Source organism: Barbus barbus, assembly GCF_936440315.1.
Source record: "Barbus barbus genome assembly, chromosome: 2".
In the NCBI taxonomy this organism is placed as follows: Eukaryota; Metazoa; Chordata; class Actinopteri; order Cypriniformes; family Cyprinidae; genus Barbus; species Barbus barbus.
The window spans coordinates 18,585,473-18,607,940 of NC_136730.1; the positions used below are offsets into that span (position 1 = coordinate 18,585,473).

The 22,468-nt window shown below is 37.6% G+C and overlaps 2 protein-coding genes across 2 annotated transcripts; one reads left to right on the plus strand and one right to left on the minus strand.

Moving 5' to 3' along the window:
* Positions 1 to 9,974: 9,974 nt before the first annotated feature.
* On the plus strand, positions 9,975 to 14,217 carry LOC306882401 (eukaryotic translation initiation factor 3 subunit J-B-like). Its single transcript, XM_079436996.1, has 9 exons — positions 9,975 to 10,085; positions 10,174 to 10,265; positions 11,616 to 11,673; positions 11,846 to 11,937; positions 12,055 to 12,169; positions 12,262 to 12,462; positions 12,630 to 12,703; positions 12,887 to 12,995; positions 13,107 to 14,217. Exons 1-9 carry the CDS (start codon positions 10,022 to 10,024, stop codon positions 13,172 to 13,174), a joined length of 873 nt encoding a protein of 290 aa, XP_079293122.1. The 5' UTR covers positions 9,975 to 10,021; the 3' UTR covers positions 13,175 to 14,217.
* On the minus strand, positions 13,941 to 22,200 carry LOC306882391 (cartilage intermediate layer protein 1-like). The gene is made up of 9 exons (XM_079436984.1): positions 22,044 to 22,200; positions 21,073 to 21,231; positions 20,500 to 20,562; positions 20,139 to 20,408; positions 19,714 to 19,890; positions 19,235 to 19,549; positions 18,584 to 18,692; positions 17,060 to 17,211; positions 13,941 to 16,936 (listed from the first exon to the last, which is right to left on the minus strand). The coding sequence occupies exons 2-9, from the start codon at positions 21,137 to 21,139 to the stop codon at positions 14,583 to 14,585; spliced, it is 3,507 nt and encodes a 1,168-aa protein (XP_079293110.1). The 5' UTR covers positions 21,140 to 21,231; positions 22,044 to 22,200; the 3' UTR covers positions 13,941 to 14,582.
* Between the last annotated feature and the right edge of the window lie 268 nt (positions 22,201 to 22,468).

A 22,468-nucleotide genomic window follows, 5' to 3' on the forward strand; every position in this document is an offset into this window, starting at 1 on the left:
TTTTGATCAAGAGGACCCCCAAATGGAGATAATTCTTTCACTTCCTAAAATATACTATATTCACATTACCTTCAAAAAGTTTAGGCTTGCTACATTGTTGTTGTTTTTTTTTTTTAAAGAAGTCTCTTATGCTGACAAAGGCTGCATTTATTTGTTAAAACATTTATACTGTAAAATGTGTGTAATTTATTCCTGTGATTGTAAAGCTGAATGTTCAGCAGCTATTACTTCAGTCTTCAGTCTCACATGATCCTGCAGAAATCATTTTAATATGCTGATTTTCTGCTTTATTTTTAGCAGCATTTTATATTTTTGTGGAAACTGTGATATTTTTTGTGATATGAGATATGTTCAAAAGAACATTTCGTAACACTTTAGTACAGGGACCAATTCTCACTAATAACTAGTTGCTTATTAGCATGCCTATTATTAACATATTGGCTGTTTATTAGTACATTCCTAATCCTACCCCATACCTAAACTTGACAACTACCTTACTAACTATTAATAAGCAGCAAATTAGAAGATTACTGAAGTGAAACCCGTAGTTAATGGTTTGTTAATAGCGAGAATTGGATTTGAAAGTAAAGCGTGGCCGAACGTTTATTTCAACATTACTTATTTTTTTAACAATGTGATGTAATAGTCTTTACTATCACTTTTGAAGTTTTATCCTTGCTGAAAAATAGTATTAATTGCTAATATTTTTTTTTCTTTTTTTTTTTTTTGCAAATTGTTAAAACATTAAAGAAAACATATTTTTTTATTAAGTTGACAGCATTAACTTATATTTCTTTTTTATGTGGATTTAAGAAAAAAAATGCAGTTGATATACAGTTGAAGTCAAATTTACATACACCTTTCAGAATCTGCAAAATGTTAATTATTTTGCCAAAATAAGATGGATCATACAAAATGCATGTTATTGTTTATTTAGTACTGACCTGAATAAGATATTTAACATAAAAGATGTTTACATATAGTCCACAAGAGAAAATAATAGTTGAATTTATAAAAATGACCCCGTTCAAAAGTTTACATACATTTGATTCTAAATACTGTGTTGTTACCTGAACGATCCAAAGCTGTTTTTTATTTATTTAGTGATAGTTGTTCATGACTCCCTTGTTTGTCCTGAACAGTTACACTGCCTGCTGTTCTTCAGAAAAATCCTTCAGGTCCCACAAATTCTTTGGTTTTCCAGCATTTTTGTTTATTTGAACCTTTTCCATTAATGACTATATGATTTTGAGATTCATCTTTCCAAACTGAGGACAACCGAGGGACTCATATGCAACTTTTACAGAAGGTTAAAATGCTCACTTATGCTCCAGAAGGAAAAACCATGCATTAAGAGCCTTAACTTTTTGAATTTGAAGATCAAGGTAAATTTAACTTAATTTGTCTTCTGGAAAACATGTAAGTATCTTCTGTAGCTTCTGAAGGGCAGTACTAAATGAAAAAATATAATATTTAGGCAAAACAAGAAAAATGTACACAGGCTCTTAATGCATGGCTTTTCCTTCTGGAGTATCAGTGAGCGTTTGAACCTTCTTTAAAAGTTGCATATGATTCCCTCAGTTGTTCTCAGTGTGGAAAGATGAATCTCAAAATCATAGAGTCATTTTTGGAAAGGGTTCAAATACACAAAAATGCTGGAAAACCAAAGAATTTGTGGGACCTGAAGGATTTCTCTGAAGGACAGCAGGCAGTGTAACTGTTCAGGACAAACACAGCTTTGGATCGTTCAGGTAACGACACAGTATTAAGAATAAAGTGTATGTAAACTTTTGAACGGGGTCATTTTTATAAATTCAACTATTTTCTCTTGTGGATTAAATGTAAACATCTTTTATGTGAAATATCTTATTCAGGTCAGTACTAAATAAACAATAACATGCATTTTGTATGATCCCTCTTATTTTGGTAAAATAATTAACGTTTTGCAGATTCTGAAAGGTGTATGTAAAGTTTTGATTTCAACTGTATATTTTTTTCCAGTTTGTTATGGTAAATTCTCAATGATACTGAATGTCATATGAATGATACTGAATATCATATTTTGGTAACAGAAATGTGAAATTTGTGCTCCCTCTCAGCTGGCTCTGCCAGGCTCTGCGCATTTGTCTATGCTGGGATCTCTTGTGAGTGGAGTAAAGGTGGAGACTCTATGGACTTTACCAACTGATGTTTTGCTAGAAGCGTTACCTGCTATGAGCCTTCAGACACCTGGGCTCACCCCCCCACAGGTCAACACTATCATCTCCAAACTCTGGGTAAGAAACTCACTCTAACAGATTTTCCCTTTAGGCTTCTGAACATGAACATCTTATATTGGAGTATTAGTTAAGAGAAACAGCTGTAAATAAATCCACAATTAAAAGACCTCCTGGTATTAACACCAGAATGGAATAGAATAATTTCTGGTTTTGAATATCTCATTGAGTGTCGCATAAGATTAAAAAAAATATATAGTGTCCTTTCACCAGATATGTTTTGCAGCTGGTCTTGAATATGTAACAGCTCAGGCAACAGAAATGAATCTGAATTTTTTCTTCCATGCTTTCAGGGTTCTAGTTCTGTGTCCCAGTGGATGGATAAAGTCAAACCTTTGCTCTCTAGCACTCCACTCCTCAGTGTGATTCCCCAAGTCCCTCTGCTGCTGATCAGAGACACTGCTGTACACACTCGCCTCTGGAACACGCAGCAGGTATGTTCTAGTCCAGTCATACACACTTCATATATCAACCACAATTACAGTACAATTGTAGTTTTTTGGTAGTTTTATACTTATTTGCATACTGAATTTTGATTGGTCTTTTTTATGTCCCTTGTACATATTTATTTAATATTTTTTTAAAAGAATATTGTTTTTTATGCTCACCAAGGCTTCAGAATACAGTAAATCTATTTTACAGTTTTAGTTACAATGTTTTTGTTAAAATTGTTACAGTTTTAAACAACTGTTTTCTATTGTAATATATTTTAAAATGATTTATTCCTGTGATGGCAAAGCTGAAGTTTCAGCCATTACTCCAGTTTTCACTGTCACATGATCCTTCAGAAATCATTCTAATATTCTGATTTGCTGCTCAATAAACATTTCTCTTTATTAGCAATGTTGAAAACAGTTTGCTGCTTGATTTTTGTCAAAATTGTGACAAATTGTTTCAGGATTTTGATGAACAGAAAGTTCCAGAGAACAGTGTAACTAGTCTTAACTTTATCAATTTACTTTGTCTGGTAAAAAAATTAAATAAAATCTTACTGACCCCGAACATTTGAACTAGTGTATGTTTGTTCTTACACTGCAAAGACCATGTAGCATTTCATTAGTGTATAACCAAAACCTAAATTATGATTTTATGTTAAACTTTTACACTATGCTGCCTTTCAAGTATTGGTATTTATTTTAGGGATGGCAAATCTGGTGAAGGTCATTTTTTTATTTTTTTATTTTAAGGATTTTTCAGAGTACAACACAAAACAAAAAAACAACATTGTTTCAGACTTCACATGCACTCACAAATAAATATTATAATGCTTACAATAATAAATACAGGTTCAGTAACTAAAGGTACCATAGTAAAGATCTGCAAAACAGTCAATGATTAGAAATGCCCAAAGGTAATGTACAACTCAACCCACAAAGGAAAAATAGACATTGGTTTGGCTTCTAGTTTGTCTAAATATCCAAGAAATGATCCCAAATCTGGTGAATTTCTCACATAGTCTGATTAAATGTTTGTGTTTGAGCAAGAGGTCATAAAAAGTGTCTTCCATCATGACCACAGAGATCTGTGTAATACTACAGTGTCTAATTACTGGTTTAATTATTGATAACGGAGCACAACAAAGCTTCTTTGTTGTGTAACCTCTGATTTAGCTCACTAGACACCGTATCTCATGTTAACTAGCAGAAAATAAGATGAAAACCAACCCGAGTTGCTCTAGTACTGCCAGTCCCTTTTTCCGGGACATTAAGCATGAAAGTGTTTTGTAATCCCCCTTTCCTGTTATAGATGAGCTTACATAGCTAAGAAGTCACTGATTCACTGTTAATTTATGCATAAATATTTAACAGGTTACAGTAATTGTGCCCCCTGACTTATAGGTCAATTCCTTAAATTTAATAAGGTTAAAAAATTAATTTTTTACTCACCCTCACGTTTCAAAACTGTATGAATTTCTTTCTTCGGTTGAACAAAAGAAGCTATTTTGAGGATTGTTGATAACCATTTGCTGGTAGCCATTTACTTCCATAGTATTTTTTTCTATAATCTGAATTGTTCAAGTTAAAGCTATGCTAAAATCTAAATCCTTGATTGTTCCAATAGCATCCTTACATAGTTTTTTCATCCAACAGGCTAAAGTTCTCTTTAAAGAGGCTGTCGTCTCTCACCCAAGTCTCTCACGTCAAGAATTTCTGTAAGTTTGGCCTCTAGGGATGTGTGAGTTCATTTTGTGATTATAAACAAGGTCTATAAAATGAATCATGATGCTGCTCAGGGAGGTACTTAAGCATGATCATGTTTTCTCTTTCTCTGACATGACAGATCTCTGGGGACACTGGCTACGGGAGTGAATTGCTTGGACCTTAGAAGATTGTTCCAGACCCTGGCATCTCTATCGCCTCTACGTGACATTATGACATTTCTGAGTGAGCAGCCTGTGCCACTCCACCCCTCACTGGTATCTAGTAAACCTACATTCAAATTCAGGACCTAAATTGACAGATTACCAGTTTAGTTTAATCTTTATTTAGTCTTATTCGTAGTGCTTATTCATAATCTTATTTACAGCTCACTCAATTAATCAATAAAATTTTGTGCAGACCTACCTGTAAATTGAGTGCAGATGCCGTGAATCCTGAATAATGGTTGGAGTATTGCACAAACACTCTCTTGACAGAAGTTTCTTTTCCTTTTTCTGTACTACAGAAAAAATGTGTAATCGAGGAACTGTATGAGTTTGACTTCTTCTCCGATTTACTTGGAGATTTGGGTTCTCAGATTGCCCTGTCACTTCCGTGAGTCAAAATTCAACTCATCAAAACACATTTACATGTGTATATAATTTTGTCTTCACGTGTTAAATTTCATGTTATTGCCTAAAGGCTGAGCACCATTAAGAAATTTCCACAAGATAAGATGGATTCCCTGAGGAAAATTATAATACAGGACCCATATTACTTCCTGCTGCTTCCCAGCACCAAACAAGCTGTCCTGGTGGACAAGATGGTTCAAAGACTGGTAAAAAAAATATAATATTACTGTCTACAGGTCATGCACATGGATCTTTTCAGTTAATTATTTTGACTGTGCTAACAAACCCTGATTCTATGTACATTTTTAAAAAACCTTTTAAAAGGGCTTTAATGTCAAATTGTCTAGTCGGTATAGTAGTCTCTGTGAATCTCCAACCCTATTTTCTTTGGTTTTCTCATCAGAATATGTACACTGGCCTGTACACTGAAGAGGAGTTTCGTTCGCTAGGTGTCATGGCTACATTTGTGACAGATGAAATGTTTTTGAAATTGGATAGGAGCTTTTTTGTTGATGGTCTGGAGTTCCTACGAAGATACTGCTACAATGCCAATAAACGAGACCTGGTGGCAAACATGCTACAGGAACAGTGGACATTTGGGTAAGGACAGTTAAAACTAGTTTCTATTAAATTACCGGAAATGAAAGCTAGCATCAAACCCAACAAGATGACAATAAACTGTTTTCTCCGCATAGCCCTGTAAAAAACTGGACATCAGAGACACTGAACCAAGTGGACCGCTTCTTGTTTTTTCTCCCAAAGGACACCATTCAGCTCATCCCCTTAGTGAGTGACCAGATATTTCTTTGTGTCATCTGAACACACGCCTGTGTTTTGACCTGTCTGAATGTGTGCATGTGTCTTCAGGGTTTGATGAGCTTAGAGCGCATCGAGAGGCTGTTCCTGAGTCAGCAGAAGTGGGAGAGGGGAGAGTTTGGCTCTCTGTGTCAGAAACCCTCAGAGCTGTTTGAGAAGAAGCAGTTTGTGCTTCAATTCTTCCTCGGCTTCCTCAGAATGGGACGTGCCCCTTGTAAGCACAATTCTCTGCCTTGACAGAATGTCATCTGTTAAAATCATTCTGTTCACTTTAAATAAATAACAGATTGTGAAGGGATATAATACAGCAGTATGGCTGTCACTTCACACTTTTGACTGCTCAACCCTTTTCATTTCATCTCTCCATCCCTGTGTCTTAGATACTGGACTGATCCCCACTTGTGAGAGCCTGCATGTGACACAACCTGCTGCCTGGACTATTGACAGCCTTAGAAACATGCCACAAGCTGCATTTCGGAGGTGCTTGGAGTTCATTGGCCAGGATCCATTTTTTAGTGCATTCGAGCTGTTAATGCTCCTTACAAAGACCAAAGAGGTGCCTGAATTTCTCCATCAGCTCATATGCTCCTAAATAACATTCTCACAAGTGTTTTAAAATTTTGAGATATGACATTTAGTTAGTGCACATAATAAGACATATCCTCGTTTTCAACTGTACCTTTCCACTTGGTGGAAATCCCATTAATATGTTGGTGATGTTCGGTGAATATCTGCATATCTGTGGCATAATAATAGTGGTGACTTTTTTTGTCTGTGTGTAGGTGTATGGGATGCCTTCCTCTTTTAACTCTTCTGTGATCTCTCAGTTGGGTCGCATTGCCACTCAGCTTTCACTTGAAGAATTGGCCTCTCTTAGACTCTCTGAAATTCAGTCAATTTCAGCTATGGGGGCTCTCAACACATGGACGAGCAGACAGGTGAAATGTTGATGAACACATTTGTAAAAGTGAGCTCGAATGGCTGGTAAAACTAAAAAAAATTGAAAGATACAATATACCACTAATCAATGAAAATACACAGAGTGATTTTGCATTTATTTGAACAAAAATACAGTAAAAACAACAAATATTTTTGTGAAAACCATGATACATTTTTTCAGGATTGTTTTTAGGAAAGTAAAGTTCAAAAGAACAGAATTTATTTGGAAAAAAGGGTTTTGAAACAATGTGAAAAAAATCTTACTGTTTTTATATACATATTTTAAATGACCTCTGTTTGCAATTGCAGCTGAAATCACTCTTCTCCACGGTTCTGAACTCAACCAGAAAGACTCCTAGCCAGTTGGACTCCAGCACATTTGTGGCATTGGGGCATATTGTGTGTGGACTTGATGCATCAGTCATGCGCAGCCTGAATCCAGTGGAGTTCAGGTTGAATTATCTAAAAAAATGATCGAAATTATCTGAATTATCTAAAAATTTACTGCATGTACAGTATGTTTCCTCCAATTATATTTACTCTTGTGCTGAATGTGTTGTTTTTCTTATTCCAGCAAAGCAGTTTTGTGGCTTGGCCGTTTGAATTTGTCTTGCTCTGAGGAGCAGCTGCAGGCATTGACAGGGCTACTCAGTCATAGCTTGGCATTTGGACCGGTCAGCTCCTGGGGATCAGAGGTCTTCATTGAGATTGGAGCGATTGCAGGTACAGTTCAGAGCTTGTAATCAGAAAGCTGATGGTTTGATTCCCACAGATATTACCATTGGGCAAGGCACTTTACCCAAAAGTTGAAATTATCCCTGTAACAGGTATACTTTAAGTCACTTGAGATAAAAAGTGTCTATTAACAGATATTATTTAGCATCAGCAGATAAAGAAAAAACTTGTGCCTGATCTGCTAGTTGTGATCATTGATGTATTTTCTTATACATGGAGTTTTTGAGCATTTTCCTCTTTCTGTAGCGGGCCTGCCTGACATAGCCATGTCTGCTTTGGTGAGGGAACAGATAGAAGGAATCACCCCACTTGCCATCGCTCTCATCCCAGCGGGCAAATTTGCAGTTAGTATCCGTTTTCTCTAGCCTCTTTAGTGCCTTGCACTGAAATGTATGATGTATGTATATGTGTGGCTATCTGACTGTGTTCATAACTATTAGTGGCAAAGCACGGAGGAATATGCTTAGTCTTTTCTAATATCTATCACCGATTTGACAACAAATGATAAAATCCAACAGTTACTTTCTTACCTCAATTTTGCAGACCTAGAATTCTCTCATGCACCATCCTCTTTTTGAACTGAGTGTGTGTGTGTGTGTGTGTGTGTGCTCGCATTATTATTGTCACATACTGCAAGTTGTTTTGTTTGAAAGGCATCTCTGGAAAAGACTCCCTGAATGAACCCGCTAACCGGGGCTTCAAGAGTTAAAAAAATAATAATTCTGGAATGACAGATAACCTTGAAATATCAGGAAACTTAAAAATTATTGTTTTTGTCTTAACATCTTTTAAAAAGTCGAGGACATTTCTGTACTGCACTTGCTTCTACTTATTCAGCTCAAATATAAAAGTTAGCTACCATTAGTTTACCATTAGTCTCGTTAAACTCTTAGGATTTCCTCTATTTTTTAAGATTAAATGTATTTTGAAGTCATTCTAGGACCATTATTACCTGTTGTTTCTACGTTTTCTCTTCACAGGTGGTGTTTAACCAGGCACAGATTCGTATGTTCACCTATGATCAGGCCATTGCTGTGACTGAGGCCCAGCGCTCCGCTCTGTCTCCAGTACAGCAGACGGCCCTGTCCATGGTGCTCAACCCCTGGGAGGACAAACCTGTTGATTTCAGAGGTACTTTCACTCCTGGTGTGAAAAGCTCTTTTATATATTGGTTATAATTAAATGTGAGCAATCTCAAACCTAAATGAATGATTTATATTCTGACATTTTTGGTTGTTAAATGTTCATTATTCTGTCTCACAGTTATATTTGTGTATCTTTCAGGCAGGTCACTGGGAGTTGCAACGCATCCGTGTCCCTTCTTCTACCTCTCCAGCATCCTGATAATGCTGCTGTTTTCTCTGGGATGAGTTAGGTCTATCGCTGCTGAATTGCTGCTATACTGAACTGAACTTTTCTTTTCAAATATGTGCAATATGATGTAACTTTAATACTGTATATATAAGACTTGTGAGAAATACAAGAACAATAACTCATGGAAATATTTCTTTCAGCACTTTATAATAGTTGGTCAGTGAAAATGTGGTTTGTTGAACTGTTTTTGAATAATTGCTTGCTTGGAGAATAATGTATCAACCTAGGTCTGTAATTGCCTTAACTGATTTGGTTTGACTTGTGATTTTATTCAACTTCTTGTTCTGTTTTTATTAATTTTATTTATTTACTTTTTAACTGCTTTAAAAGCCTTCATACACTACCAGTCAAAAGTATTTGATCAGTAATGTTTTTTTAATAATTTTTAAAGAAGTCTCTTCTGCTTATCAAGCTCACCAAGCGAATCAGAATATTAGAATGATTTCTGAAAGATCATGTGACTGGAGTAATGATGCTGAAAATTTAGCTTTGATCAAAGGAATAAATGACATTTTAAAATACATTCAAATAGAAAGCTGTTTCATAATATTTCACAATATTACTGCTTTTGCTGCATTTTGGATCAAATAAATGCAGCCTGGTGAGCAGAAGAGAATTCTTTAAAAAAACATTAAAAATCTTACTGTTCAAAAACATTTGACTGGTAGTGTACTTTAAAATTCTGGAAAAATATCAGAAGGGGTTGTATTAACTTGAAGTACTAACTTGACTGTGAAGTTTTCTTTTTCTTTTTTTTTTTTGTAAAGTCACTCATGTATTTATTCTGGCTTCTTAAATCTACCTATTTGCCGTACTACTTCATGTCTTCTGATGTCAGACTGTATTTTAATTTTGTATTGTTGTGTGTAAACCAGTGCATATATCCTTAGAAATAAAGTATTACAAGAGACATCATAAGGGGACTTATTATAAAACTACAACAACAATTATTATTGCTAAGTATAATATAATATATAATATAATTATTATTATTGTAAATAATTATTAAATATAAACACAGACTTGTAGAACAGTAATGGCTCGTGCTCTTGTGCGCCACACGGGGGCGAGCCTCAGCTTGAAGACAGACGCGCGTGGGTCAGAGCAGCACATGCTTTCTCTCAGCTACTACTTTAACTCACACTTAACCAAGATGGCGGATTCCGACGACTGGGGTAAGGATTACTTCCATATTGTAGAGTGAAGTGAGTGACAGGCTGTCGGTCACTGTCTTAACCAAGGCATTATTTTGTTTTTCGAAAGGCGCTGACAGCTTCGAGCCGAGTGAGCCGATCGTAAATGCCGCCGGGAGGCTGGATAAATGGGAAGGCGAGGACGAGGAGGAAGACGTGAAGGTAGCATGCTAATGTCCATGTTGTCAAAACTTTATCACTAAAGAGCGTTTTAGTCCTTTTAATTCTGCCTCATCGTGTGATATGTGGCTAAAGGTAGCGACGCTAATATGGACGATCGTGGTTTATTTTTAGCAGTTTAGCTAGGCTAGAATAGGCCTGTTTTATTTAGAGAATCACCAGCTGTATCCAGTTGCGTGTTCATGATTTTCTAGCACTGCAGTTTCAGCAGCGTGTCGTCTTCCAGCTGGACGGATCTGTTATCCGACAGTTTCTCTTTTAGCAGAAATAAGCTGCCAACACTTGACAGATTAATCAAACTAATGTGGGATCTTTGGCAGAATACCGGTAGCGTCATGTGAGTGTCAGTGGTTGAACTTTATTGACTGATATGAAACCAGCTTCGACTGCGATAAAGTGACAGGCCTTGCGGAGCTTCAGCAGCAGCTTTTTCATTTGTTTTATTGGTTCATTGTACTGACTTAATTTAAAAATGTTGTTGTTGCTACTTTAGCTTGTAGTAGTTGGCAAAGAACGTGGCAGTTGGTCTAGTGAATGTCACAAGTTTTAAAACTTTTTTTATTTTTTTGATCGAGTTTGTTCCACATCTTAACAGTCGCAGTCATACCGATGTTGTCATTTTTTGCGCCAGGCAGAGCAGCTGCTGCATGGGCTCCTGTTGTGACGTCATAACGCAATTGAGATCTGTTGACGCGCAGATCTAGAATTCTCTCACGCGCCTTCCTCTTTTCGAACTGTGTGTGTGCGCGCGCACGTTTTATTACTGCAAGTTGTTTTGTTTGAAAGGCATCTCTGGAAAAGACTCCCAGAATGAACCCGCTAACCGGGGCTTCAAGAGTTTAAGTAAACTTTTCTGGAATATTCTGCGTTATCCCCACTGCCATAGATGACCTTGAAATGTCAGCAAACTTAAAAATGATCGTTTTTGTGTCTTAAAATATTTTAAAAAGTCGAGGAAATTTCTGTACTGCAACTTACTCGGCTAAAATATAAAAGTTAGCTACCATTAATTTTGTTTTAAATTGCTTCATAACCATTTGTGCCAGTTCACTATTCACTGTTTATTAACAAAGAAACTTTACACTTTAGTGTTTTTTTATTTTTATTTATTTAACTTTTTTTTTTTAATAATTTTTGTCTGTGCAATGGCCAAACTGATCATAATTTTATGGCGACGAAATAAGTAAAGAATAGTGTTATTGAGCCATTACATTATTCTGCCTATTACACGACTGCTTAACAAACAAGTAAATAGGGCATGAAAACATTCTAATTGAGTTCAAAGCGTTTTATTAGTTCACATATGGTTACCATACATTTTCATTTCTGCAGGATAACTGGGATGATGAGGAGGAGGAAGAAGAGAAGAATGTTGAACAGAAAAAAGCAGGTATTGACCTCTGTTGAGGGGTCAGATTTTACAGTGTAAACGTTGTAGGCAGAGCCATTGCATATTTGTAAAACTTACAATTGTGTATCTTTTGGGTGTTTGTTGTTTTATTACCCTTTTTCTTTAACCCAAGTGGAAAGTACTCTTATGTTTTGACTTGCTTTTATTATAGAGGTGAAACCCCCTGAGAAGAAAAAAATAACTGATAAAATAAAAGAGAGAGAAATTTTGCAAAAGAAAAAACAAGATGAGTTGAGAGAGAATGTAAGTAAAATAGTATTACTTGTATAATTACTTATTAATGGATTAATCCATTTTTCATTACTAATTTTTTTGCATATTCTAAAAGGTTTAACATTTCCTTTTGAAACCTTTGAATAGATGGAAGAAACAGTGAAAAGTGAGACTCTATCACCAGAGGAGCAGCATGCAGAGAAGCTTCTACTGAAGAAACTGCAGGAGGAGGCAGACATGGAATTGGCCCGTGAGGCATTTGGTAAGAAGTTAGTTGTGTGCACTGCACTACATGTGAAGTCTTCCAAGTCCAAATTTTAACTGTTAATCACTGAACAATCACTCTGATTTCAGGTGTTGATCCTGCTGCTGCAAACGCCTCTACTACTGTTATTACAACAAACAATGCCTCTGAAATTGAAGCCATGTGCCCTTCGTCCAAAGATGACTTTGTTGCATTTGAAAAATTACTGAAAGATAAGATAACACAGTTTGAAAAATCAGTGCATTATTCCAGCTTTTTGGAGTCACTGTTTCGAGAGCTTTGTATTTCATGTAAGTGCGGAAATATATATTTTTTAGTTGTGTGTGGATATGTCAATTTTTTTTAATTTTAAGAATGCAAATTACCGATATTCCAACAGCTTTTAGATTATATGGTGAATCTCTTAAACATAAAATCTTGCACATGTCTGAAGACTTTTTTTCCCCCCTCTGTGTAGTGGAAGTAGATGACCTGAAAAAAATAAGTAATTCGTTGTCTGTTCTGCTCAGTGAAAAACAAAAGCAAGAAAAGGTGAGTTGAATGATATTTCTCTGTGAACTTCTCAAAACCTCTTGAGTGTAAAGAACTTGATTCTTGGCTAGTTGAGAGTCTTATTTACAGGCACTAACATGCTTGTTATTTATAATTCTGTATTGTTCATCATCAAAATATTAACAGCAAAATACTCTATTAATTTGTTGCTGTTATGCACAGGAAAAGAAGGCAAATAAGAAAAAGAAGAAAGGTGTAGTCCCTGGTGGTGGATTGAAAGCAAACATGAAAGATGTCTTTGCTGATTACAGTGGTTTTGACGATGGCTATGGTAATGACTATGATGACTTCATGTGACGAAGGTTCATCATCCCCCTTCCCATTTCCTCTCTGCCCAGTTTGCCCTTGCAGACATGCAACATTACCTTTTCATGCTTTTCAGTGTCATCTTGGACACTGAACAATGCGTTGACCCTTTACTTGGTTCCAGTGGTGACAGACTCCTCATAAAGCTGCTATCAGCCCATAGCACCTCAGCGGCAAATGGGGGAAAAGTAAATTTACTCAGATGGCCTTGAAGTCTCATTTTTATATCTAAAACAGATTGTATGATGTTGGACATTTTTGATGGAGGTGTTTTCTTTAAGCATTTCAATGCCTTATAGAAAACTTTGTAGACTATCTTTTTTTTGTTTTCATTGAAAGTGACTTGTGTTTTTAAAGCTGTGCAATTTCAGTTACACAGAAGTACATGTGATGCTCTATGCAAATTAATTTCTTCCAAGAATGTCCTTATTGAAAGTATGGTTGTACTTTTCTTGCATATTTATGCACATTTGGAGACAGTTTTTCAAGTGTGAACCATTCAACATGTGAAATCAAAACGGGACATTTTTCAGTGCTTTGTCAACACTACATAATGAGCAGAGGAGGCACACTTACTGAAAGAATGGAAAAAAAATTAAAGTAAAACAAAACTGAATCCAAGCATTGTCTTGAATCTGTTGACATTGCCTTCATATGAATGCAGAACAGATTACCTGTTGTGCAGTTGTTTCTCCGCCAAAATATATTTTAAATTAACTCAGTATTGCTGCACATTTGATCGATTAATGATATTCGATAGTATTGCTCATATGATAGTATATGATCGGTTTTAGTCATCACTAGTTGAAGCAACAGATCCGTGGTTTTGTGCTTTTGTTTTACCCATTGTCACTATACATTAAGGTTCTACAGGCATGAATGAAGTAAAATGAAATGTGAACTTGTTATTGGCAAAAATATTTATTAAAAACAGCTTGGAGGGTTTTTCATACATTGTTGAAATTGGGCAAAGATAATATAAAGATAAAGGCATTGTTTTTTAAAGCTCTAATATAATAAAATCATTGGATTAAAGGTATCGCTTGGTATTTTTGTAAAGGGTTTGGACAACTTCAGAGTTTTTCTAATTAATGAGTGATTAATGGCATACATGTTTGAGTGTAAATGTGATGTTCTACTGTCTTGTTTTTGATAATCTGAAGTATGCAATAAATATTTGAGTATTTACAGTTTCAAGTAGTAAAATATTTACCACAGTACAAGTCAATAGAAAATATAAAAATGAAAAAAAAAAAAAAAATTACATGCACACATTCCTCTGGAGTTACTGTTTAAAAAAAAATATGATTTTTGTTAGGTTTTGAAAGTAAAAAGTTTTCTTCAGTCTAATATTATTTTGAGTTGCAATTAATGAAATCTTTAATATTGTTTGCCAGTTGATGTTATCAGCAATACTTAATTGCTGTGACACTTCTTACTGCTGTCAAGTTAAAAAAAAAAAGAAAATCCAGTAACTAAGTTAAACATGAGGGCAGCCCCATAGGGAATGGGCCTGTCTTGTCTCGTGAATAGTTTTCAAGTTCTTGGTATATCAACCAATGATCTGGGCACTTGTGTAGGAATTACGAGTACTCATCCTACTACTGCGAGGTGCTGTTGAGCTACCTCTCTGCCTACGGTTTCCTCTTCCTGGCCTTGCACTTCCAGCTGTGGCCTGACCCAGTGAGTTCTGTATCTGCTGGAACATACTCTGCCTAGTGACCTCTTTATCACCACAGGTGAATGTTAATGCCACTCCTTCGTTGCTCTTCATGACTCGAGAGCTGCCATCTGAAGTACCATCAAAGCAACGGCCAAGCGCAATTTCTTTGGCTGTCCGAGGATCTTGGTCAGTCACTGTATATATACCGTAGTTGTGGCCCAGTGGGTCTAGAGGTGCAAGCATGGTGAACTCATTTGTGTCATTGTTGACAGCCAGTGGGAGGTGGTTCACCAAGTATTCCTGTAGCATGCTGTTTACACCGTCTCGCTTACAGCTGCCCTGAGGCATTACTTTCACAAGGGTCCGATCCACTCTGTCTTGATCGTACAGCATCCCACTGCACTTGAACTCCAGACACACTGCTGAAACCGTTGATTGGTCCATGTCTCGGATGCTTCTTGTGTCACGAATGCCATACAGTTGGCCAACAGTTTTTGGATGGGTACCTCCCATATTGCGAGACCGAACGTTGAGCTCATGGGCGCTGTTGAGTTTTACTTTAATGTAGCAGGCCCTGTATTCCATGGGTTTTGGCCACCAACTCAAATAGTCTTCAGTCCAGCTCATGGGGTCATCCTCATTAAAAGGCACTGTGTTGTAATCGTACCGATCTCCTTCAACTCTTGAGAAACGGAAGTGAGCTGCACTGAATGGAGCTTCCTCACACTCTTTAAGTTTGTCAAATGGATAAACAGGACCATTGGCCTCCTCAGCCGCGTTCGATCGGGGTTTGGCCACATTGATACTGAATGCTGTCTTTTTTATTCTGGGATCATCGTGGTCCGTGCGTCTGTAGTTCAGTTTATTCAAATAGGGTTGCGGGACGCCAATGGTGTTAGGATTCAACTTTGGAGAGGATGCTACTGCCTCTAGCTCTTCTCCCCCAAGGTTGGCCATGACGTAGGCTGAATATGCATCTGCTTTCTGCTCATCACAGAAGGCTGGAAGACATGCACCATTTGGGCCAGTGATGACGCTATCAAATCTACCCCAAGCCCGAGGGTTGGTTGAAAACCCTGGCGTGGGCTCCATATTTATTAAAGTCATCACAACTCCTTCAGTTTGCTCACTAGGCATGTACCGTTCGCTACGGAAAGCCCGCACTTTCATATAACATCTCCTGTTCTCAGGTACATCCAAGTTAAACAGCCGTCTCTCACGGATTTCCATGTTACCTATGAGGAAGGTCCTCTCCTCTCTTTTCCCCCTTTGTTTCTTCTCAGCATGGAACTGGCCCTCCTCCTCCCACAAACCTGTGTCAGGATTAAGGGACCATAATTTCATGGTCTTCAAGTGCTCAGGCATCTTCACTTGTGCTGCATCGAGACGCACTTTCACCTCTCCAGCATTGAGCGACTCACCTCCTTCTTCATCCCTGAAGTCCACAGAGAACATTCCATAGGTCCTCAAGGGCAGAGTGTCACCTTCATCACCAATGAAGTTGAGATCACTTTGGGCAGCCGCTGCTGTTGATACATCCCTGGGGTCAAGGAAAGTCACACTGGCCTTGACATTTCCCATGAACACCTCTCCATTTTCTTTATAGAATGCATTTGGTGGGATCTCGATCTCAGCAATGGGATCCTGGCCTTCTACCTCACCAAGATCTAGCTTATTAGTCTCTCTTGAGCTAATAATCACAGCTGGCTTTTTCCTCAACAGCTTGATCTCGTGGAACACAGCTCCTCCTCTAGGATTGAATGGTAGCACTTTTGTGGTATTCACAAACTTCTGCATGTTGTCCACAAAGGTGAGGACCAGACGCTCTGTGTTTGTTGGTACCTGGATAGAGAATGTGCCTTTGTATCCAGTTCGACTTATTCTTGCGCCATCCATGTAGATGTGTCCAAACCTCATCGGCTCACCAGTGTCTGCTGCGATAGCACGTCCACGAACAATAGCCTTTGTGTCCACACATGTTTTACAACCACACTCAGTGACTACCATGATGGGCAACTGATATCCCTGACATGTAATCTCTTTCTCCTCCATGTTTGAAATTCCACAGCAGTAGGAAACTGAGTCTTTGCATCTGATACCGTTATCTAGCTTCCCTGTGCACGTAGATGTTGGGCATCTCCCCACATCATAGTAGAAAGAGTTGGTCTCATTTTGAAAGCAGTCATGTGGTAGTCGTATCCGATGGGAATAAGGCTTAGGGTTGCATGATGGTGCTTTTTGACCTTAACATAGAAATGGATAGAAAACAGATAAATACCAAACTGTGACCAGACTATTTAAGTATTTTGATCAATTTTAGGTTAATATGAAATATGTGTAGTTATAAATAGAATGACAGGGCACACCAATAACTGTGAGGGTGGCTGGCTTAGATTTGATGGCTCCGTTCTCATTACTGGCTCTGCAATAGTATTCTCCTGAATGGTCCAAACTAACATTCCTCAAAACCAGTGTCTCGTCATATTGACTCCTGTCCAGCAGAGTACCGTTGTGGAACCTAAAGATTGATACCAGTTATTATCATAGTTTTTCCCACATTTAGGATCATTGTTGCCATGCTTTGGGGATGAAGAAATAACTTAATGATAACCTGGTTTGTCTGTCCTCATATAACTGTCCTAATATTTATTTGTTTTAATACTTTATTGAAGGAACATAACACATGAGGGCTTTGACTTTCGAGTGTTTTTGACTTTCGAGGGCTTTGACTTTAGAGTGTCTTTCCTCATTTAAAGGGGTCATATGATGCGATTTCAAGTTTTCCTTTATCTTTGGAGTATTACAACCTGTTCGTGCATAGATGAGATTCCTAAAGTTGCAAAGACTAAAGTCTCAAACCCAAAGAGATATTCTTTATTAAAGTTAAGACTCATCTGCGCCCTAAAACGGCTCATTTAAACACGCCCCCACATGTCTACGTCACGATGTGGAAATATTTGCATAATGCCGCCCAAATGTGCATGCAAAGAAAGAAAGCATGGTTTCAGTAACAGCAGTAGTGTTGATGCAGCCATGTCAGGGAAACGCTGTGTGTTTCTATGCGAAAGCAAAAGTATTTTATTTGGCCTTCCGAAAGTAGATGCAATTAGGAATCATTGGTTAAGATTGGTTTACCACACCACAGCACAACCCAAATGTTAGCATTTTATGGATGACAGTTTCGTGAACCTAGTAGAGTACAAGGCTGGCAATGCACGAAGGCTGTGTCTAAAAAAAGGGTCAATTCCGATTTTGCTATGACAATCTGGCGCTTCTGAATCAGCGACTGTAAGTATGTTTTGTTATTAGTTCAAGTATTTGCTTTTGACTGTTCAAATGCAGAGTTTTGCGTGTAACGTGTCGTGTGTATGTGTGTGTGAGGGTGGAACAGGGTCTCATCACAGTGGAGTGTACCGCGGCTTGTGTACTGCAAATACATACGTGCATCATCACTGTGTCTGTCACGCGATTCTGTCCCCCTTTCGGGCTTGAATGATGGTAAAACTAACTTAAAAGCTGAAGCTCGTGATCACGGTAAAGGGCGTTACATTTCCGTGTAACTGCTTGTGGTGTTCGGCCAATCACAATGCACTGTGCCTGTTGGCCAATCTGAGCAGACTGCACTTGTTGGAAGGAGGGGTTTTGTAGAAAAAGACGCGTTGAGAGGCAGGGCATAGAGAAACTACAGTAATGGGCAGTATTTGAAAAATAATGTGTTTTTTGAACATTAAAGCATGTCAACATGTTCTGTTACAACAAATACACAAAATAATTATCTTTAAAATAGCATCATATGACCCCTTTAATACCATCAGATAAAGAAACATGGTTTCCTTGTAATCGGCCAAAATTTCATAGTGAACCAATTTATATCTGAAAATTTTACTTACCATTCATACTGGTTTGGTTCAGGTGTCCCATCAACCTTACAACAGAAAGCAGCTGTCTGACCCTCCCTTCTGGCCTTGTTCTCAGGATTTGTCAACACATACAGTTTTTCTGAGGAACACATTGATATTTCATTAGATTCTCTGACTTTGTACATCCATTTTTATGCTTTTCAAACTTATGTTTTTAGTTTCCTGTGACATTCCATGTTGTATTGCTAATTTTTTACCAACATTATAAATCTAGCTAATATGAATGAGGTTTCATTGAAATTGTCAAAATGACTTGTGATAGCCTTGGAAGCATCAGTTCAAATGTGTTAAACTACAAACTAATCAGTAATCTTTTACATTGTATGCCACCGATTTCCAGCAAAATTGATGGGTTTACATCATAGCTATATACTTGTTAATTCATTTAATTTGTAAAGAGAAATTATTTTTGTAAAAAATAAAACATTTAATAAAATTGTTAATTCTTTGTAGTGGAACCAGCAAAAACTAAAGGCCCAGCTTATCTATTATTGACCCCTGAAATGATTTTAACATTTAAACTGATCTTCAGAAAGTCTTCTTGAGACAGTATTCTAATGCTAATACAGATTCACACAGTTCATAGGTCAAATGGATTTAAGGTGTTTAAAGAAGCATTACTTGCTCTCTCTAGCTTCAAAAGGAGAACAGATGTGCGTTCAGTGCTCGGGGGAACAGTGACTTGGTGTGGAGCATGGTTTTTCAGCTTGATCATTAGCGTCGTGTTGCCATCAGGGCAGATTCCAGGGACTTGAAAATGGCCATTGTGATCAGTAACAGTGAAGAGTTTGGGCCTAGGACCAGCACGGAGGATGGCAGCTCCAGGTGCAGGGAGACCCCCGGCACTACGGACTGATCCTAAAATTGTATGATCCTGGCACATGCAGCCATCACACTCATCATTTACCTTGCCCATCACACACTGCATATCGCAGCCTAAGAAAGAAAAAGAGAAAACTGAGATTTTTCAACAAATGTAAGGTAAACTGAATAAATTATTTTGGTTTGGTTTTGTTAGTAAATATGGATGATAAAGATTATCTGAAATTCTAATTGACAAGACATTATTTTAAAACTGTAGGGAACAGTAGATGCATTACGTGGGCAAGGTGGCCCTTGGCATGGCCTGGCTTCGACAGTTTGGCCATTGCATTCTTTAGAACTGGATCTGCAGCTTCTAGAGCGATGCTGTACTGCAACCTGATCGCACTGAGCTGGACACAGACTCCAGTCTGACCATGGACCCCATATCACCTCTTCAACATCTGAAACAATTTCTGAATGGTGAGAGATAGAGAGATTCTGCTAAATTTCTAGGGTGACATTAGAAATCAAAAACTGATGTTAACTCATGGTAAATTAAAAAAAATAATAAATTTGTGAATACGTATTTCTGCAGGAACATCAACAAATCCACCTTTTCTGTATTTAATTTGCATGTTTAATCAGTAATCAGAGAAAATGTGCATAATAACACTGAGCTTTGAACATAAAAACATTTGTCTTTTACAGCTCATTTACTTACCTTTAGGACACAGGAAACGTACAGCATAGTTTGAGCAGTTTCTCCCAATATGCTGTTCATCATTGACACACCAGAAGCCCACTGCTGGGTCAGCATGTACTCTTTCCCCAGTGCTGCGAGCTGAGATCCACTCGGTAGTACGTGCCTCTAGAGCTCGAGGAACCTCACAGACACGGGCTCGATAATAAAAACGAATGACATTCAGCTTCTCGTAGTCTCCTTTCCCTCCAGGGTGATCAACATTGAACCATGTAGTCCACTCGTAATTATCTGAGGAAAGGAAGAATTTGATGGAATTTGAATACCAGTTTGCCTCACCTATTGAAATATTTTATGTATTTTCAGAAACATACAAACCTACCTTCATTATGGTACACAGCTGGGTTTGGTCTCCATGATGTCCCCACGATGCTTCTCCATGTCCCTAATTAGGAAACTGCATTAGTTTCTTAGTATAGTTTTACAATGATGCAACCTACTGATGGGTTTAGGATGTGGTAAGAAAAATAAAGTATAAGTCATTTAGGGCTCACTTATTGTTGTGGGTCTTGTTAATAAAATATTACTTCTTTCATTTTCCTGTGATTTTTCACCCTTCAGATTACTTCAGAAAGAGATTTCCGCTAGTAGTTCACACACAGAGTAGAATCAATTGCTAGCAGGTGGCTTTCTGCTGCTGGCTCTCAAAACAACTCAGCTTCTGGATATACTGGGGACACTAGAACAATGCTGCCTTCAGTAATGGGTTTGCTGAAGAGAGGTTTGGGGGTTAGGGTATTGGAAGAGTCATGTTTCTAAGAGCCAGCTGTCAATATCCTGTCGAAATCTTTCAGCGTCTGCCATGAGTAATGACATGCAAGAACTGTTTTAGCAATAACTTCCATTAACAATTCAGTGTGAAATGTGCTGATTAAAATTCATAGCGCAAACAAACCTTGAGAAAAGGTGCCTGTAGTTTCCAACAGAAGCAGGAGAAAGGTCCATGTTGAGAGGCAGCCCATCCTGGCTCCCGTTAATGACCGCCGACCTCCGGTAAAGGGGCTCTGACCTCATACACAGCTCCCTCCACACTAGGAATACTCCAGCCACAGATCTTGTGCCGATCAGATATAAATATGAAGACGATTAGTAAATTGCACACAGGGAAATGGACCATATTGTTTTGATTTCTGTAAATCATACAGGAAACTCCCATGTCCCTGTTCAACTAGTTATGAACTCATTTCAACCTTTCAAAATTCAAACTGACCTGAGAAGAATTCTAAAAATTAGTTTACCTAAAAATGTCCTATTTTAAAGAAATGGCTGAAAATGATCAGAATCCTTGAAAATGCATACTGAAACAAAGACAAGCTGCTGAGAAAGAGCTTAAGTACTTAGGTCTTTTTGGCTGGATGTAAAAACAGTTGTGCATTCCCTTGACACGCAGTGATGGCTCTCACAGATGTGTTATTCGAGAACAGCTAAAATTCTAAGTACACATTCCATATGCACATACATGCATGACATAAAATATTTTCAATGCAGTCAGTTTTAACAGTTTATGTCTGTATTCACATTTATTACAACTTTAAATGACCAGACACAACGTGACTACTTTAATACAAAAATGACTACAAAATGCAACAGCTCTTCAACTTAATTTTGGAGCATTTTTCTAATGTCACAATCAAATTATGAAGTACTACATTACAAATTGATATGTAAAATCATTCGTACACATAAAGCAGTTAGCAAAAAAACACGAACAGGTAATTTTTCTCAAAAATCAAAATGCACAATACAAAATCTACAACAGTGAGAAAATGTATTTTTACAGAAAACAATTTAGAAAGCATTAGTGTCTGAATCCAAATCCACAAACTGTGGTTACAGTAAAAAAAGATGATAACCTTGAGACCTTACCAAAGGTTTCTTGGTGAAAATAGAAAGCTTTTGTACTCCTGCTTGTTTCTGTGGTATATTACAGAGCAGTTGGTAAATACTTGGAATGAGGAGGAGAGAGAGTGAATGTGAAGTCCAGGTCTGTGTCCGGTACTTATATAGCTCAGCCCTGAGCCATAGGGTCGGCTCTCTGCCATGACACAACAACATGGGTTCAGCACCATCTACTGCTCCTGTACAGTAGACTGCATTGCTGGCTTTCAGTCAGGGGTGTTCTGGAACAATAATTTCAAAGAAATAAAAGTCGCTATTGATAGATGTTTGGGGGGAGGGTCTGAATCCTACTAGCAAAAAATGGATCCTGTGACAAGGTATTCAGATAAGTGTGTATGAAAGTAGACAGAGACAAAAACACACTCAAAGTAGATTTTTTTTCTTTTTTCCTT

Excerpts from the sequence above, each read along its gene's own strand:
- LOC306882401 (XM_079436996.1), top strand. The coding sequence starts at position 10,022 with ATGCTTTCTCTCAGCTACTACTTTAACTCACACTTAACCAAGATGGCG. Across the intron at positions 11,938-12,054 it reads AAGATGAGTTGAGAGAGAAT|ATGGAAGAAACAGTGAAAAG; the intron begins GTAAGTAAAATA and ends ACCTTTGAATAG. Across the intron at positions 12,170-12,261 it reads ATTGGCCCGTGAGGCATTTG|GTGTTGATCCTGCTGCTGCA; the intron begins GTAAGAAGTTAG and ends CTCTGATTTCAG.
- LOC306882391 (XM_079436984.1), bottom strand. The coding sequence starts at position 21,139 with ATGGGCTGCCTCTCAACATGGACCTTTCTCCTGCTTCTGTTGGAAACT. Across the intron at positions 19,550-19,713 it reads CCAAGGGCCACCTTGCCCAC|GCTGCGATATGCAGTGTGTG; the intron begins GTAATGCATCTA and ends TTTCTTTCTTAG. Across the intron at positions 17,212-18,583 it reads GAACCAAACCAGTATGAATG|GTTCCACAACGGTACTCTGC; the intron begins GTAAGTAAAATT and ends ATCAATCTTTAG.